The sequence below is a fragment of the Ammodytes marinus genome, assembly GCF_949987685.1.
Source record: "Ammodytes marinus genome assembly, chromosome: 19".
Lineage (NCBI taxonomy): Eukaryota > Metazoa > Chordata > Actinopteri > Uranoscopiformes > Ammodytidae > Ammodytes > Ammodytes marinus.
Window position 1 is genome coordinate 1,041,599 of NC_137223.1, and position 20,247 is coordinate 1,061,845.

Here is a 20,247-nt window from a genome sequence, read left to right on the forward strand (position 1 = left end):
GTAAGTTAACCAGCCGGAAGTTCACATTCAGTTGTGTAATAAACTGACATGTTCAACTTCATCAGCTCTATCTGCCTATCTTAAATAAATAATAATGGATTGGATTTATATAGCGTTTTTCTAAGCACTCAAAGCGCTTTACAGGGTTCCAGGTTCCATTCATTCACACACAGTCATACCGGTGGCGGAAGCGTGGCTGCCATTCAGCGCCTACAGCCCCTCCGACCACCACAAACATACAGCAGTCAAACAGGAACCACACCACAAGTGGCAGGGCGGGAATCAAACCGCCAACCCTTTGATCATTGGCCGACCCGCTCTACCACCTGAGCCACAGTCGTCCCAAAAATCTTTTTATTGTGCTCCAGGTCAAATCGACCTTTTTTGACTTGGTAAAGTGTTAAGGGAGGTTCAGTTTAGCATCATACTGTACATTGTGTCCTTTCCTGGGTTGCTGTAACCACATCACAGCTGCATGGGCTCCTGGAAAATAAAAAATTATTATAATAATGTTTTGGTCAACTTGACCCAGTGGTAGAAATGTAATCTTCTAGGGAACATTAAGCCCCGAGCGTGTTTCCCTTTTGATTAGTCACTTCTTACTGATTTTCTCCTCAATATATCTCACCACAGGTCAACACCCTTTTTCTAATAAGATGGGATCCCAAAGCCCTCCTTCTGTTTGAGTTGTGCAACATAACAAATCACATAAGTGTCGTACAGGATATGAGGAGACTTTCATTTCCCCTCCATTTTCCCCTTCTTAAGAAGGTGAATGTTTATGCGCCTACAATGGCGGAGCAGGTAAAACTCCTTCCCAATGTCTGTTTTGATGGTTTTTATCATGTTTTTATCACACTTTTGGATCTGAGATGATGCTAAATAACTCGCTGCTTGAAGACCGCAGTGCATTAATGTGGTGACGTAGGGACGAGCGAGGGGACTGCTAACTGCAGTAACTGACAGGAAGTTAGATAAAAGAACCATTCCGCTTACAGCACCTTCAAAGTGTGAGAAACATTCAAATAGTCAACAAGAGTTCATCCACAGATAAAGAGACAGTAAGTAAAGTTAATTCAAGTTTAGCATATTGTACACAGGGCACATTGAAATGTGTCTTTTCTCATTCCCCCCACTTCGGAGGGGGTCAGGGCTCAGGGTCAGCCATACTACAGCGCCCCCTGGAGCAGTTTGGGGTTAAGTGTCTTGCTCAAGGACACAATGATAGAGATGATGGGCACCAATGTAATACCAGCCACCACTAGTTTTACAAATAAAACCCTCCTGTCCAGTGCTGGGGATCGAACTAGCGACCTCATGGTTACTGGTCTGCCCCCTTAGCTCTTGGCCATCCTACCGCCCCCCTATATAAAGTACATTGCAGACACGTACCATGGTGAGGTGGGTAAAGTTGTGCTTTAATTATCAATTTTTTTTAAACATGTGTTATAAAGTCTGTGATCTGTTGTGTGATTTTTCCATCCTAAATCATTTTGAATGTCTCAAACTTTATTGTCAGCACCTACTAGAGCACCAGAAGGGTTTTATGTTGTCCTGACCAATCCTGCAATCTGTTTATCTTGCAATGTTTATGGTGATGATAACAATGTCATATAAGCTCTATTATTCCTCATTGAAACAATTTGATCACAACCTAAAAGTTATCAGTACATATTTGTGATGTCTCCAATTAGAGTGCATATTCTGCCCGTACCATGTGTTCTAATGTAAACCTCATTTGTTTGAGTGGGAAGTTAAAGCCCTTAATAGTGTTGCTTTTGAAAAATGTCCCCGATTTTCTGAGAAGGCTGGAGGAGAGGAGTTAATGTAACCAAGGGCTGGTCTCTCTTTCTCTGTCTCTTAGCATATACTGTGCACTATACGGACAGACATAACAGGCACATGCACCGCACAGCACACCCACCCACAATCTGGTAAATTACCCATGACAGATCCTGGTAGGTGCCAGGCTACTAACAAGCACTCTCATACAGTACAAACCTGTGCCAACACGTGTCCACACACACACACACACACACACACATGCACACAAACACTCAGCAGTGTTTGAACAGACAATAGGCAGAAGGACAAAGGTAAATAGACAGATAACTTTTATTGCAAAGCAGATTTTCTGCAGATGAGGTTGGCTTGTCTCTGCTTTCCAATAGATAAAGTGTGTGTGTGTGTGTGTGTGTGTGTGTGTGTGTGTGTGTGTGTGTGTGTGTGTGTGTGTGTGTGTGTGTGTGCGACGCGTGTGTGTGTGTGTGTGTGCGTGTATACACCTTACCACAGTGCTCTTCATTAGGAGTATGATCACAAACGATTTGCCACTATTTATGCATTTGTTTCTGTCTTTTTTTCCTACCATCTGTCCCTCAAACATTCCTGTGACATCATGTTCATATGAATATTGACAGGGGGAGGCAAATAAACAGCAGTTGTTTGTGCGATTACACAATCAAGCCTTTTCCATCCAGCTAATGGCTAATAGTACTGTTCCTATGGAGAGCGCTCTTCTACAGCCATGCAATTAATGTTATTTATAAGGGAATCATTCAAATGTGTACTTATGTAATTGCCTGGAAAGCTGCTCAGATCTGGACTGAACAAGAATTGCATAATTCAAACACTGCTACCAGCCCCTATTTAGTCTAATGGAGGCAATGTCAGAGTGGCCCGAAATTCATAGTCCCTGTAGGACTGAATTTCATTAACATAAACCCTTTGCAACAATAGAGGAATAGATGACACATACTCATTAATGTATTATTATTAATGTATTATTGTATTGATGCTTATTAAGAAAAGCTGTTGTTGCGTTCTGTTGAAAACCTAAATCATGCTTCTGAAATCAGTCTCAAGTGCTGAAAAGGTGTGGAGGCAAGAAAGAAAAGACAGTCTAATGTGGTGTGTTCATTACCTCCACAGGTGTGAACCAGTGAGCTTTTCACAGTGAGCTGAAGAAAGCCCCTGCTGTGAGGTGTGTGGGACCCCCTTTGGCTCCAATAACTGTTCGCCCAAACACCATGTTAGTGACTCAGGCAGCAACTTATAACATCCCAAGCTAGTCACATGGACAACTTTGGGCGATGATTATATTGGAAGGAAAAGAAGGGGATAGCAGCTAGGGCTGCAGCAATACATCGAAAATATATTGTCTGCGTATGTTGATATCGCGGGTATACATATTGCAAAAACTGCTTGAACTGCAATAAATGGTAGCCTATGCAGTGTGCCATGGGTGCACATATATATGGCCAATTAGGTGAAGTACTGCTCACCTTTGACATATCTCCATAGGTGAGTCAATCTAGGGAAAAAAAGGGCTTAACCCCAAAAAAATTGATACAAAAGGTTTTTCAATGGATTCCAGTAGTATTTGGTGTGCTGAATAACATACTAAAAGTCTACCAAAATCTACCCCCCAGAAAGCCCTCATTTCCAAGATGGCGGCCGAAATGGCGGCGGGGAGCTTGAAATGGCTATATCTCAAATTGAAAAAATGTTGCAAAGGAATTTTCAACTGATTTTGGTACCTCTGGACATGCTTACAAACATACTAAAAATCTAGGAAAATACACCTTCCGGAAAGGCTTCATTTTCAAGATGGCGTCCAAAATGGTGGCTGGCCAAGCTTAAAATGGCTATATATCTCAATAGAAAAATATTATTCAAATGATTTTTCACTTGATTCTGGTACCTGCAAATATGCTTATGACCATACTAACAATCTAGGAAAATATACCTCCCAGAAAGGCTTCATTTTCATAATGGTGTCCAAAATGGCGGCCGGGAGCGTAGAATGGCTATATCTCAAATGGAAAATGTTACAAAAGAATGTTTCAACTGATTCTGGTACCTCTATACATTAAGAAAGTGCGACAAATCTAGGTAAATATAACTGCTAGAAAGGCGTCATTTTCAAAATGACTGCCTGATGGTATAGGGGAGGGCTGGGCGATTAATTGAAATTCAATTTCGATTACGATTTTGGCGTCCCTCGATCATGAAAACAAGATAATCGTAATAAATTGATTATTGTGTCGCACGCCGTGTCTTGTGTGGTAAATGCAGCGAACCCTTCTGTGCCCCCACCCAAACACTTTCGCTTTCAGCGATTGCAATGCAATGGTTTATTCAGCATAAAGTTAAAGTACTCGCCCAAGACTGATGTTAAATCGAAACACAAAAGCCTTGCGTGAGCGAAATAGCGAGTTGCCAGTTGAAACTCCGTGACGGTGGGTAACGGTGTCATTCACAGTGACACCTCGCCAGTGTGAGCCGCCGCACAGAAAAGCCCTGTGGCTTTACGGCTAAAATGAACCGGGGATATCCTGCCCGTTAACGTTGTTGATGTGGAAGGCTTCAGCTCAGATCTTGTCATCGAGACGACATTGATGAGGTCATTGAAGACGCATGGAAGTGGAATGACTGACAATCAGAGAGCCCTTTGGACCATGTCAAAGTGCATAACATCACAGTACAACACCGCAATGCAGGAGTTCACAAACCAGACATACACAACATCAGAACAGCACAAGGACTCAACAGAGGCAAGGATGAAAAGGGATGCTGCTGACCTGGAGAAGATCACTTCAAAACTTGCTATATGGTCACCTTTCTCTCCAGACTCTTCTTTAAGGAATGTTTTTACAGGTGTTGTTGCTGAGGACGGAGTGAACGTGCATGATTATGACTCTGTTGGACGCAATATCATGCACAAAATGATTGGACAGCCTGCATTCACGTTCTCATTTAGTAGAAAGGATAAAGCCATAACCCTTGGACAAAAATCGTCTATCAAGGTTGCTCCTGATCGAACAATTGATTTTGCACTTCTTTTTCAACGTTTCCTGATTGTCTCCCAAACTGGAGAGCTATCATTGGAGGAGGTTATGCGTTACGAACTCAGTCCTTTCCCTCCTGCCCTCTTTGAAGCTGGAAACATCTTCCGCAAGGCTGATAAACCACAACTTGCGCACGCAATCTGTGATCATGCAAGTGATGCAATCCTAGATTCTGTACCAGAAACAGATCATTATGTTCTTGATGGAGGTTCACTCCTTCACCGAATACCATGGAAGCACGGACAAAGCTATAGTAAAATTGTGCAGTCATATGCAGACTTCACCATCCAACATTATGGCTCAGCTACAACCATTGTGTTCGATGGCTATGGGGATGGGCCATCCATTAAAGACAACACACATCAAAGAAGAGGAAACAATATTCATCCCATTGTCAACTTCACTGCTGAGACAGAGTTCTCAGGTAAGAAGGAGGAGTTCATGTCAAGAGATCTGAATAAACAAAGGCTGATCCAAATGATAAGCGATGAACTGAAAGAAAGGGGTTGCACTGAGGTCAATTCAATTGGAGATGCTGATGTAGACATCGTAAGGGCCGCAGTGGAATCATCTCTTCTTCACACCACTACGCTGATTGGAGAAGATACAGATCTCCTTGTCTTACTACTTCACTATGCACAGAGAGATAGTAAGGGCGTATATTTCAGATCAGACAAGTCAAAAGCTGATGGCAGTTTTAAAGTGTATGCCGTAAACCATTTAAAAGAAGTACTTGGACATGATGTGTGTTCTCAGTTGATGTTCATCCATGCTCTCACTGGCTGTGACACAACTTCTCGGATCTTCGGGGTTTGCAAAAAGACTGCTTTCCAGAAGCTTGTAAAAGGGGATCCCGTCCTTCGATCTTGTGCCAATGCATTCATTGTCCCAAACCAGACCACAGAGGTGATTGATGACCTTGGGTGCCAAGTAATGACTGTCCTCTTTGGTGGAAAGTGCACAGATTCCCTTGCAGCAATGCGATATAACATTTTCAGCAAGAAGGTTGTCTCAGCTTCATCAACTGTAACGCCTGAACGTCTGCCACCAACTGAATAGTAGAGCGTACTACCAGGTCATGGTCTGGATGGGAACAGAAGATGGTATGGATGCCCTGAACTGGGGGTGGAGCCTGCTGGACAATAGATTTGTCCCACTCATGTCAACAACGAATGTTGCTCCAGACAGTCTCTTGAAGGTCATTCATTGTAACTGTACCACTGCCTGCAAGACACTCCGCTGTTCTTGCAGAAAATATGGACTACCTTGTACTACTGTCTGTGGACCATGTCAACTTAAGGAATGTGACAATCCACTTAACAAGTTTCTTCCAGAGGAGCCCGAAGATGATGATGAATAAAGACCACAATAAGTGTGGCATTTATGTTATTCAACAACAACACCACCTTTCTAGTTTGAATAGTAACCAATTTGAACCATTTAACCAATGTAAGCTTACAGGCAGTCATTTTGAAAATGATGCCTTTCTAGCAGTTATATTTACCTAGATTTGTCGCACTTTATTAATGTATAGAGGTACCAGAATCAGTTGACATTCTTTTGTAACATTTTCCATTTGAGATATAGCCATTCTACGCTCCCGGCCGCCATTTTGGACGCCATTATGAAAATGAAGCCTTTCTGGGAGGTATATTTTCCTAGATTGTTAGTATGTTCATAAGCATATTTTCAGGTACCAGAATCAAGTTAAAAATCATTCGAATAATCTTTTTCTATTGAGATATATAGCCATTTTAAGCTTGGCCGGCCACCATTTTGGACGCCATCTTGAAAATTAAGCCTTTCCGGAAGGTGTATTTTCCTAGATTTTTAGTATGTTTGTAAGCATGTCCAGAGGTACCAAAATCAGTTGAAAATTCCTTTGCAACATTTTTTCAATTTGAGATATAGCCATTTCAAGCTCCCTGCCGCCATTTCGGCCGCCATCTTGGAAATGAGGGCTTTCTGGGGGGTAGATTTTGGTAGACTTTTAGTATGTTATTCAGCACACCAAATACTACTGGAATCCATTGAAAAACCTTTTGTATCAATTTTTTTGGGGTTAAGCCCTTTTTTTTCCTAGATTGACTCACCTACCAATATAAATATCAAATGGCTCTGCAGTTCCCCCTCAGCACTATGGAGCGGTTCTTTTTTTAAAAACAATTCAGCTATAAAATACATATTTCAGCTAAACATGTATCCATTTGAACCCCATTGTACACTACCTGACCATTTGAACCCCATTGTACACTACCTGACAGACAACATGAATAGCCAGCTGGTGAACATAGTGGATCGCTTAGCAGCTTAAGAGTCAGACATTGCCCTCAGGAGTAGGTGGAGACATGAAAAAACAGAGCTTAAAGAGAGGGAATATTAAGGAGAAAATCATTAATGCTAATTTTGCTCCATATCTCTAATTGCAACTGTTGGCTGACAAGATCACAGTATCGACAATTAAACAGCTATTGCAGGTTTAAGTTAAGATTATATTTTTAACTATTGCTTCTAAGGTAAAGAATGAACTTGAAGCACAATGGGAACCCCCCTTTAAAGTGCCTTGAACATTTAAAAAAAATTAAATTAAAATGTCTTTGATTCAAGGGATAAGCTCCTGCTGATGCTGAAGATTGAGTTACTATATGATTAAAAGCTCCATGATTACCTTTGAAATGTCTTCCCTCTCTAAAAAAATGTCTTTCAATGTCTGCTACCAAGGCCAATAATGATCTTTGATTAAGGCTTTAGACACTGTATACTTTACTGCTACATGTCATCTCTGTGCCTGTTTTGGTGGATGATCAAAAGAAAAGGCAACACCTGTTGAGGTAGAGACAAAAAAACCAATGTGAACCAACATGTCTTGTTCCCACAGCTCCCTCACTGTGCGCTCCATTAGTGGCCTCCCGGCTTCCCTTCACCTTTCCCCCACTTTGTGATCCGCCTTGAACTGACTGAGGGGAGTCGCAGGCAGCTCTCTAACCACACAGTGTAACAGATGATCGTCCACACGAGGAGCAAGTGCACTGACCCTATGATATTCTGCTGTGATGTGAGAGTGTTTGTGGAGTCCACAAGTGTCACCGGTAACAAGAAAATGCCACACCTGCATCATGATTATCCCTGATTTATTATATTTATTTTTAAAAGCCGACTCTCACTATACTGTTGTATTACACAATGTATTTAAATTAGGGCTGTCAAATTAACGCGTTAATTTCGATTAATTAATCACAGAAAAAGTAACGCGATTAAAAAAAATAACGCAGATTAATCGCACTTCTATAATGCCCTTTGACCCGGTGTAAAAGTGGTGCGCAGCTGCACCGAGCTGCACCTGTCGCTTGCATACACAGCCCGCACGGGTGAAAGGGAGAAAAGTAAAGAGAGAAGCAGAGAAAAGGGGCTGAGGGCTCTATGGACGGTTTATGGGATGCTTCGGGCAAATAAGCATGAAGGTAGGAAGACATCTTACTTTATTCTCCGCAGTGTCTGTGCATTATTGATTTAGTGGGTGCAACAATATAGGTTCAAAACAGTATCTCTCAATCTTCCTCCGTATGTCTCAATTTTGTTTGCTAGCTGTCTCGTCTCCCGTGTAAACGGACACCCGCCCCGTGTGTGTGTGTCAATATTTTTGCCTATGAGTACGACGATGGTGAATGAATCGGCATAGGCATCTGTGGAAGTGCAGCGCTGTCTGTTGTGGAGACAGTAGTTACGAGAGACGGAGAGAGAGAGAGAAAGAGAGAGAAAGAGAGAGAGAAACACAAACTGTAGTAGGCTATACAGCTGTTTATAAACAGGTATAAAAGTGTCATAAAAGTATGCGATTAATTTAGATTAATTAATCAGAGCCTGTATTTAATTAGATTATTTTTTTTAATCGCTTGACAGCCCTAATTTAAATATGTTATGTGGTGTATGATACATGATATCTATTCATACAGATCAGCTATGTTTCAAATTAGGATATATGAAAACAAGCATAAAGGTTACTGTATACAAGTTTATATGTTTATATTTCATATATTAAGACACTTATATTTGCACATATGTCCATAGAGCTCAAGTCATGTCATATACACAGCATGTATTATACATTACAAGTATTTTAATGTAGGAGTAAGCTTTTGAATTTGATTTAATAGATATTAGTTATTAATTATAAATATTAGTAGGCTACATACATGTTGATCCATATAATCTTGTATCTGTTTTGATCATTCAGGGTGGAGTGCTGATGTCATTTCGTAAAACTAATAATGAGGAATGGAGAAAAATGCCCTCCACCACTGCCTGTTTAAACAGCCTGCCAGATAAACGGCTGTACTTTCTGGCTGCTGAAGCTGCTGCCATGTTCATTCAGAGTCTACACAGCCCAGCTGACAGGGAGAGCAGACACAGTTATTATCATCATCGTTCTCGGCACGTGCATGTTCACGTGCCTGCAGCTCCTTTATTCCCATATTGTAATTGTAGATGCTGTGGTGAGACTTAAGCAACACCAAGTCCTGTGCCTCCTCAGTACAGTACAGTGCATCAGATATTATCGATGCAACCATATACCATGGTCAATGATAACATGTGTTAATACTATATAATAAGATATTTGGATAGTAAATTGCATCCACTCGACCCCTTATAGTTGAGTGCACATCAGGTTACTTTGCACCAGCTCATCCCGAGAGGAAGCACACCTGACCACACGGCACATGTTTTCACACGTCTGGGCTATCTCTCCACATATGTCTGTATCAAGCTCTCTCTCTCTAACTCTCTCTCTCTCTTTCACTCTCTCTCTCTCTCTGATGCTGAAAAGTGCGAGTCTTTCAGCATCACAAACAAACACACACACACACAAACACACACACACACCATACACGCACACACACACACACACACACACACACACTGAAAAACGGGATTCCAACGTGTGCTTTCTCAGTGTGCCATTAGTCTCTTCAAACAGACCCAGCAGCACTCTGAAAAGGTAGATAGATGATAGAAAAGAATGAGTCATGAGTAATGCAAGGGCTCCTGCAAATGAGTGTGCAACAGTAAAGACACGTGGCGGGAGCCACAGGTGGATTGTCATGTCCCTTTATTTCGCTTGTAGAAAATGTACATCAAAACATCATCATACAAAATAGAAAAGTGCCACACGGTACTCACAGGTTCAAACATTTATACACGATAAGGGCTTCACAATACTGCTTTGGCATATTAAAAAAACAAACACGGACTAAAGTGCAAGACTGTCCATTCCTTTTTTTCTCATTTAGGTACATTCACAGTTTTTTGTTCACAGCATTTCAGCAAAACCTCCTCCTCTTAACTCTTGTTGAGACATGTAAAGTGCAGATACAGTACGCTTGAGAGACACATGTCAAGCATCACACCCCTTGTTTTGTGTTTGTGATGCATTCAATGTCAATCCAAAGCAGATTGTCACTGGTCACAATGCTCTCTCGTCTCTTTTCTCACACACGCTCACACCAAAGTGTCCCTGGCCCTGATGTCTAGACTTCACTGGGCGACCTGGAGCGGTAGGCCTTGTTGGCCTGAAAGCAGCCACAGAGGAGCATGTAGAGGGAGCGCTGGATCTCTGCGTTTCTGTAGGCGTAGATGATGGGGTTGATCATTGAGTTGTAGGTGGCCGGCAGCAGCGTGGCGTATGTATAGACTGATGGGTACTCCCGCTCCCCTACCAGGCAGTAGATGGCAAAGGGGAGCCAGCTGGCGCCAAACGTGCCCAGGATGATGGCCAGGGTGGACACCCCCTTCTTAGTGGCCACGTAATGGGACGTGGCAAAAAAGTGCTGCTGCAGGGCGATCTGGTGCGCGTGGTGGCACACGATCTTGCAGATCTTGAAGTAAAGCATCAGCATGAGCAGGAAGATGACAAAGAAGGAGGCAGCCAGCAGTGTGAGGTTGCTCCTGGTCAGGGGCCTGACGATGCTGCAGGAGGCCGGCTCATCCAGACAGTTCCAGCCCAGCACAGGCAGCAGACCCAGGGTCAGCGACACGCCCCACGTGACCAGCAGCATCAGGTGAACATACTGCAGAGTCTTATCAGAGAAGTAGGTCAGAGCGTTGTACAGGGAGAAGTAGCGGTCCACCGTGATGGCCAGGAGGCTGCCTATGGAGGCGGTGAAGGAGGCCACCAGGAAGCCCACGGTGATCAGGCTGATGGTCTCAGAGGAGATGACGTACTGGAACACAAAGTTGAGGATTAATCCCATGCCGGCCAGCAGGTCTGCCGTGGCCAGACTGCCGATCAGAACGAACATGGGAGTCCTGAGCGTGGGCGTGTAGAAGATGATGGCCACCACTATGGCGTTCTCACAGGCGATGACCGTGCCCGACATGCACAGCATTATGTCCCAGGGGTTGATAGGGAAGGCTAGCGGGGCGCTGGAGAACTCCAGGCTGCCGTTGTGCTCTGGGTAGCCAGCCTCCATCCAGGGGAGGGCTTCTCCAGCCAAAGGGCTAGCCGAGGAGTCGTTGGCCGCCATGGACCCGTTCATGTCTCCACACGACGCTCGTCTCTCTGTCCTGCACACTGGAGGAGAACACAAGCACATTGGGTTGTTAATGACAACGTGAAGGCAACTGCTACACTCCAGTGGAGTCGCTATGGTTTCTAGCTCAGTGACAAGTGACTGAGGGGCGTCTACTTGCCATTGCCTACAAATTAAGCTTAATCTGTCCCTGCAGCAACAGTTAGTCTCAACTGTGAAATAAAAGAAGTGCCCATTGTAAAGATGCATTGACTGACTGATTGAAATGAGCATTTGAAGAAGACCTGTTGCAAGAGTCCTGCAAATGGTACAAAGAAAATCCACTCTTTAACAGTTTAACAGTAACAAACTAGAGTGATGGGTGATCATTTTTGCAAATTTGAGGCTGCTCGACAGTGAGTAAACAAATCCTTTTGCCACATGTATTTCACACACATTCAACTCAAATGGAATACCTCAAACAAGACTCTGTGTAATGAGACAAACGTGTTTCATACAACGTATAAGAGTCTGTTTTTAAAGTGTAAATGAATGGCTGTTAGATATTGATGTATTCGTCCAAAGCCACCTTCCAAAGAGTTTTAGTTGAGATTGTGTTGAAACAGTGCAGCAGCAGAAAAGGGCACCGGAGCTGTCCATGGTGCTGAAATCAAAGCGACTAAGTACCGACAAACAAAACACCAGAAATGTCATCAGTTTCTGATTTGAGGACGATCAATGATTTCAATCCTTTTTTTTATAAAGGCTTTAGTGTGACCTTGGTGCTTGATAACTAAATAAGTTTGACTATGTTTATCCACTTAGGAATAAATAAATACAAATGATAAGTGAATATATCTTGCTGAATCCTTTTAACTATCATTCTGCTATCTTGACCATTCAAAGTAAATACAACATTCGTAACCCACATAAAGAAACATATATTTTGAATGTTCCTTTATGGGGGGGGGGGGGGGGGGGGGGGTAAACAAATCGAAAAAGTTTAGAACCTACCTACGTGTCAAAGCGGTATGAGCCGCTGAGATAGTCGCTGAAATCAGAGCTCCGTTGTCCGACGGGTAAATGTCAAAGGATGGAACGATCGTCCGCCTGTTTGTTTTCTTCTCTCTCGCTCCTCTCAAGTGAAGCCCTTGATTTTGTTGTGCTCTTCCCCCGCATGGGACAGACACTCAGGGCGGGGATGGTGTGAAGCATTGGCCGGTGTTCATCTCGGTGAGGACGGCGAGTGTGTGAGGAAAGGAAGGAGGACGAGAGGGTACAGACATGAAGCGATGCGCGCGAGGATAGTCTTAAACCCCACTGACGTCACGACGGTATGGGGGAGACGGAGACTGAGAGGGAGGGAGGGAGGGGGGGGGGGCTAGACATCCTCCATAAATTCGCTCAAACTTGGGCACTGTAGGCTCAATATCAAATAGCAACATTTTGACTTTTTCAAAGATGAAATTTCTGAAACATAATCGATCATTAGGATATATTGAGCATGGAAAACATATTGACATGTTTAGGCTTCAATATCAATTCCACTGGGCATTTCGGCATAAGCTGAAGGAGAAGGAAAGATGTTATTTTTTTTAGGACTCAAATTTACGTCCCAAGTAGGACCAGGCTCAAAATTCTGAATTCAGAAATATACCCAATAATTAGACGTACAAATACAGAATTTTGCAAAAACATAAAGTAGTACTTCAGCCAATAGTGCAGGTGAGAACTTGGCCAATACCCAATACCCGTGGCCAGTTCAATTCACCCAAAAATAAATAATAAATAATGAAAAAATTTAAATAAAAAATGTAAGAAAGAATTTGATCAAATATGGTAACCAAACCCATCAAATCACAAAAACAGATTATAATTCTATTTGACCCTTAATACAGAGAACATGGTAGGTAGGATACCTGACCACCATGAATTTTGAACACTGCCCAATCTATGTTGTGAGAAAAGTCAGTGTTAGTCTATGTTAACGGCAGTATTTGCTTGATAATGTGGTAAATGTTTCTGAATGCATCTTTAAGTTTATTCATTATTTAGTGACTACTGATTTTGTGTACATGTATTGCTTGTCATCTACAGTATGTTTATAATTTTCTGTACTGCTTAGGCAATATAGGTTTCGGTTCCGTCATGCCAAGAGAGTTTATTTGAAATGGAATTGAATTGAACTCAGAGAGAGAGAGAAGGAGAGAGAGAGAAATAAAGAAAGAGAGAGAGAGAGAGGGAGAAAGAGACAGAAAGAAACACACAAGGCTCCTGCATTTTCCAATGCCATTTCACTCAGAAAAAAGAAAGTACATACAGCTCTTAAAAACACTCCTCTTACCTCTTACAACCCAGTACACTTCTCTTCTGAAACACGAACTGAATTCTGATCTCAGACAAACTGTTGAAGAACTCTTGCAATAACACCATGAAGCATCATGGATATTAGGCTGGATAAAGTGTACACAAATACAATTCTAATTCAAAATATTCTAATTCTGAAAAACTGTTTTGTCATGTGCTAGATTATTACAGTTTTTCTCAGTCGCTTTGGTGCTTTTCTCACATCACTATTAACATTTGCACAGCAGTTAGTGCATTTCTCAAAACAATTAGTGCAAACTGCAAAACCTAGTGGATAATAACCTGCAAAAGTACGTCACTTGCTCAAAATGGATAGTCTATTCCTCAAAAGAAAGTATTCATGTCAATGAAACTGCCAGTGACTACCGCCCCGTAGCTCTTACATCGGTCATCATGAAGTGCTTCGAGCGGATAGTCAAAACCCACATCACCTCTTCTCTGCCTGACACCCTGGACCCTTTACAGTTCGCCTGCAGGCCAAACAGGTCTACTGACGACGCCATCGCCCTCACACTCCACACTGCCCTCTCCCACCTGGATCAGGGGAGCACTTATGTGAGAATGCTTTTTATTGACTATAGCTCAGCATTCAATACTATAGTGCCCTCTAAACTCATCACCAAGCTCATGGACCTGGGACTGAACACAGCCCTATGCAGCTGGATTCTGGATTTCCTGACGGGCAGACCCCAGGCTGTGAGGATAGGCAACAACACCTCCTCCACTCTGACTCTCAGTACTGGAGCACCGCAGGGCTGCGTGCTCAGTCCTCTCCTCTACTCACTGTTTACGCACGACTGTATGGCCACACACAGCTCAAATAAAATAATTAAGTTCGCTGACGACACCACAGTCATTGGTTTAATCTCCAACAATAACGAGACAGCCTACAGGGAGGAGGTGAGGGCCTTGTCAACATGGTGCCATGACAACAACCTCCACCTCAACGTCACCAAAACAAAGGAGCTCATAGTGGACTATAGGAAACTGCAGGGAGGAGAGCACACCCCCATCCACATAGATGGGGCTGCAGTAGAGAGAGTCAGCAGCTTCAGGTTCCTTGGCGTACACATCACTGAGGACCTGTCCTGGTCACACCACACTGACACTGTTGTCAAGGCAGCAAGACAGCGGCTCTTCTTCCTCCGCAGACTGAGAAGGTTCGGTATGGGCTCCAGAATACTCTGCAACTTTTACCAATGCACCATCGAGAGCATCCTGACCGGCTGTATCACCAGCTGGTATGGAAACTGCAACGACCGCGACCGTAAAGCTCTGCAGAGGGTCGTGAAAACCGCACAGCACATCACCAGGTCTGATCTGCCATCCATACATGACCTCTACACCCGAAGATGTTGGAGAAAAGCACAGCGCATTCTCAACGACCACAGCCACCCTAGCCAGGAACTGTTCACTCTGCTACCGTCAGGCAGACGGTATCGGAGCATCAAAACCAGAACCACCAGGTTCAAGAACAGCTTTTTTCCGAGCAGCACAAGAATGTTGAACTCCGCAAGTCCCTTAACTGCTGTCTGAGACACTTATATATATATGTATATGTATTCTTTACATACATCTTTACATGTTTGTGTATGTGTGTGTATATGTATGTATATATATATATATATATATATATATATATATATATATATATATATATATGTGTGTATGTGTGTGTATGTATATATATATATATATGTGTATGTATATATATGTGTGTATGTGTGTGTATGTATATATATATATATATATATATATATATATATATATATATATATATATATATATATATATATATATATATATATGTGTGTATGTGTGTGTATGTATATATATATATATATATGTGTGTATGTGTGTGTATGTATATATATATATATATATACTGTACATATATTCTAGGTTTATTTTATCTAAAATTTGGTTCTTATTGCACTATACGTTGTTACTCTTTTACTCTATATACTCTATACTATTTTTACATTTTTTATTGTTGCATTATTGAGGAGAGCTTGGAACACAAACATTTCATTGCCAGCTATGAATGCTTGCCTGTTATGTTGTGCATTTGACGAATAAACTAACTAACTAACTAACTAAGTGTCATCAAAATAAGAAGTCTTGACACCATCGTTTATGAACAAGATAGTCAAATGGCTTTGTCATGTTTTCATTATGACAGTTTATTCTCTCAGTGTTTTCCAATGCAAAAAAAAAGGTCAGAACTCGGTGACACTACCTGAAAATGCTCAAGACAGCACTATACACTACTTGTACAACCATTTGAAAACTACTGTAAAGTTACACATTGCTGTAGTTAGGGGAGTAAGTGAGTACAAGACACTGAATACGTATGTTTCACATTTTTACTGTATATGCTCTTTGCAATTCTACAATTCTACATTGTGCAAAAGAAAAATACACTTCAGTCACTTATTTAGAACAAACAAAAAAAACCTTTTGGTAGAGATGTGCACAAATGTGAACAATATAACAGAACATATTGTAACTGAACATATACTGTATAGGTAAATCATTCTGGCACATCCAGACGTTCCTGTCTGTCTGGCCACATATTTTCATCTACATCACAACGGATATTATCCCTTGCAATGCAGCGAGAAAAGTATCTATGATAAAGAAAAGGTATAAAATTTGCTTGACAGAATTTGATAACTAGTTCAACAATTTTGTATGTAATAACTCAAGCAATGAAATGAAGACTATTAGTTTTATTGGGAACGACTATTCAGCATCCATAAGTATATGTCATTTTGACTGACATGACATAAGCAAATGACAATGTTATAAAACAGCAGAGAATTGTATGAAAGCAACTGATACATGTCTAAAAGCATTTGCAATTTGTTCAGAGGAAGGAGAAATTGCTACTATGATGTGCTCAAATGACTAAATGTTGCGGAGGTTGAACTAATAGTTATGAGAATTTTCATTCTGATCTGAAAAAAGCACCAAAGCAACTGAGAAAAACTGTAACTTGAAAGCCTAGTGTATGTGGCGTTTCAGTGAGTCAACTTGATTCCAACACCTGCTCATTGCACCCAATTTAACACTTCCATTAGGGGTTCTGTGGAAGGTATCCTCAATACAAAATTCCTACCAGTTTCAAGAGGTTTGTTCCAGTGGAGAGTTTTAGATGGAGGAATGGATGAATGGATGAATGGATGAATGGATGAATGGATGAATGGATGAATGGATGGATGGATGGATGGATGGAAGGATAGATATATACTTTATTTATCTCCAATGGAAATGTATCATTGCAGTAGCAAAGAAATAAACCAATCTTCTCTCCAGTGAAATGTATGAGTCTTGTCTTCTTGCGTCTGAATTTTGCTTTAAACTTGCCTTGCCAAATGCCTTCACAGCAGATGAAGCAACAGGTGCAACAATAGGTCGCCTGAATAGGAGGTGTGCAGGTTTAACTAACATTGCCATTCACGCCCGTGTTAAAATATCTAGTGTGTGGCCACGTGAGAAAGGGACAGTAATAGCGCAGACATGGAGAAAACAAGCATTTGAGCCACTGTTAACATGATAGAGGGAGTTCATGTAGGCGTAGCAGATGGTCTGGAAAGCACTAGCTTAGTTCTGTCTTAGCTCAACAATCCTATACACACAATGAGAAACCCAGAAAGTGATCTAACTGTGGGGATGCTACATTAACACCTCAGTATGATCAGTTTCTAAGTACTGTGTGTTCTGCGTATCTTGTTTAGATCCCAGAGTTTTAGTTGCCCCTGTACAGGAGGTTCTGGTACCAGCTCTCCGTTTAAAGGGTCCGATTCCTATCACCTGAGAGTATTACCCGTTCAAGGATAAACTAGGAATAATTAAGCAGGTGGCGAGGAGACACGACTAGCTTTCTAACTGCCTTCGTCCTGATGTCTACCCTGCTTACACTGGCCCAGCAGTAGGACCGAATAGCCCTCGGGTCTTACTACCACACCAGTCGCATCAGTTAACGGCAGCTCTCCTCTAAATGATCCAGGCTCTTGGTATGGTCGCTAGGATAGGGTTTTAATGGCCAGGACAGCAGGCCATAAGGGTATGTTTAGTTTAAAGGGCTAGAAGTAACCTATAAGAACCATTTGTAGATGTAAGAACACACTTCACCTAGTAAATTACAACCTCAGAAAAGACAATGATCTAAGGTCAACAACGACGTGTTAAATGAAGATTAAATGCTTTATTGTTATTAAAGGCAGGCATACAGCTCAATTTAGATTCAAAAATTATTACCTACATTGGTTGGCTATTCTCACAATGGTCCCTACTCTATCATCTAATATCTAACCTTCAATGCAGCAGAGCTGAAGCGGGGAATATTGGTCTCTGGTTGGGGTGGAGAGGCAGAGGGAAAGTCACTTGGCCTAGCAACTTCTCCTTCACCGTTGTCTGGGAACTGCACGGAGATCCTCCAAAACTTTGTCCAAAGTCTCAGAAAGTTCTCCTAAGAGGAGTGGAGAGGGGAGCCTAGTCAGACTCAGCCTTCCAAACCTCCTAGCCATCCGGTCTTGATTCACACAGGCAACCATAGACATAATATAATGTCTATGCAGGCAACAATGTGAACGTTGAAACGAAGAGTTCTCTCGAATTGTCCCTTCAGCTGGGTGGAAGTGGTTGAGCGCTCTTCTTGTCGGCCCTCTGTGATTCAGCTGATGAAGGGTGTTGAGTTCTCTAAGTCTTGCGATGTCTTTGCTGCTCTGTTTCTCTATCTCGTCCAGAGACTAAGTTCTTTTCAGAGACTAAGTCCTTTTCTTGGTCTGTGGCTTGCTTCTCCGGGGTGGTCGATCCGAGGTCTGCTTGCTTCCGTCCGCGAGGTCCGACGAGGCTTAACTGACTTTTTCCAAGAGTACCTATTTGCAGACCCATGGGGGAAACCATTGAAAGTGGAGCTCCACCGGAAGCCACGCCCCGAACTTGTTTAATTGGTCAGAATTGTAACCTACTCTGAATTTGTTGTCTTCTTTTTGTTTTACTGCCGGAGTTCACCTAGCGGTGAATAATAATACACAGTTTCCACCGGTTATGGTGCTAGTACACAGTAAAATACGTCAGTTTGTTAAGGGTCCCACGTGGCCAGGACGGTGGTAAAATGTTAAGGTAGAAGATGAATGAAGCAACGAAGCTTTGTGTAAATCTTCTAAAATCCGTCTCTTTAATTCACATTTATCACACTAGGTCAATCACATACAAATATAAACTCTTATAAATGAAACACAAAAAGTGCCACCACATTAAAATAAACAGCTCATTTTAAAAAGCGGGGTGAAAGGCATTAACGTCTGACACATAAGGTGACAGTTTCCATTCTAGATCCTGATTGATTTATTACCAGATCCCTTGTCCTCTAGTAATCACAGTTTTAATTATTATATCATTTCTATATTCATATTAGGCTATTGCACGATCGATGCTCGTCTGTGACTTTGTGATCACGCAAATGAACGTAACAATCGTGTGCAGCCGCAGAATTACATTTCAACCAGACATAAATAGCCTATGTTCATATTAGGCTATTTAACGAGGCTCGTCTGTGAAGTGAACAGTAACGATCGCGTGCAGCCGCAGAATGAGATAGGCTACAATACAATAGGTTTATTAATCCGAACACAGTTAGCATTAGCCTGCACTGCTGCAACAAGGCTCCAACTGACACTACGTAAAGGCTATTTACAGCTTCGTTTAAGAGGAAAAGACAAGCATTTGTTTCCAGGACTTCTAAGATAAAAGTTCAACTTTTTGTGTTTTATTTATAAGAGTTGATATTTGTATGTGATTGACCTACTTGTGATAATTGTGAATTAAAGAGACGGATTTCGGAAGATGTACCCAAAGCTTCGTTGCTTCATTCATCTTCTACCTCAACATCTACTTTTTACCACCGTCCTGGCCACTTGGGACCCTTAACAAACTGACGTATTTTACTGTGTACTAGCATCATAACCGGTGGAAACTGTGTATTATTATTCACCGCTAGGTGAACTCCGGCAGTAAAACAAAAAGAAGACAACAAATTCAGAGTAGGTTACAATTCTGACCAATGAAATGAGTTCGGGGCGTGGCATCCGGTGGAGCTCCACTTTCAATGGTTTCCCCCATGGGTCTGCAAATAGGTGCCTCTCACTTTTTCTCCGCAAAACCTTGCCTTATATTCTCTTTATTTTCTAGATGAATAACTTTTACTAGTTTACTAACTTCCCCTTTTTCTCTCCACCTGCTTTTGCTGAGTGGCCATATTTGGTCACGTCCTCATAACATGGCAAAAAAAAACCTAACATTCGACTTCCCTTCTATCTTCACACCTTATGCAACACCAGCCCAGGCAGCTTCCTGTATCACTTCAACTCTCACAGCACTCTCTGAATATAATTATAACATAATAACACATTATTGTACTTCTAAATCATATTATTCATTAATACATCAATCAACCATTTCATGGTAACAACATAATTCATTACATTTGTATTTCATCGCTTTAGCTTGCATATGGT

At 41.9% G+C, this 20,247-nt stretch overlaps 1 protein-coding gene across 1 annotated transcript; it reads right to left on the minus strand.

The window, feature by feature from the left end:
* Nucleotides 1-10,375: 10,375 nt before the first annotated feature.
* Nucleotides 10,376-11,383, minus strand: gpr6 (G protein-coupled receptor 6; the record flags this gene model as incomplete). Its single annotated transcript, XM_080048396.1, has 1 exon — nucleotides 10,376-11,383. The coding sequence occupies one exon, from the start codon at nucleotides 11,381-11,383 to the stop codon at nucleotides 10,376-10,378; it is 1,008 nt and encodes a 335-aa protein (XP_079904522.1).
* Between the last annotated feature and the right edge of the window lie 8,864 nt (nucleotides 11,384-20,247).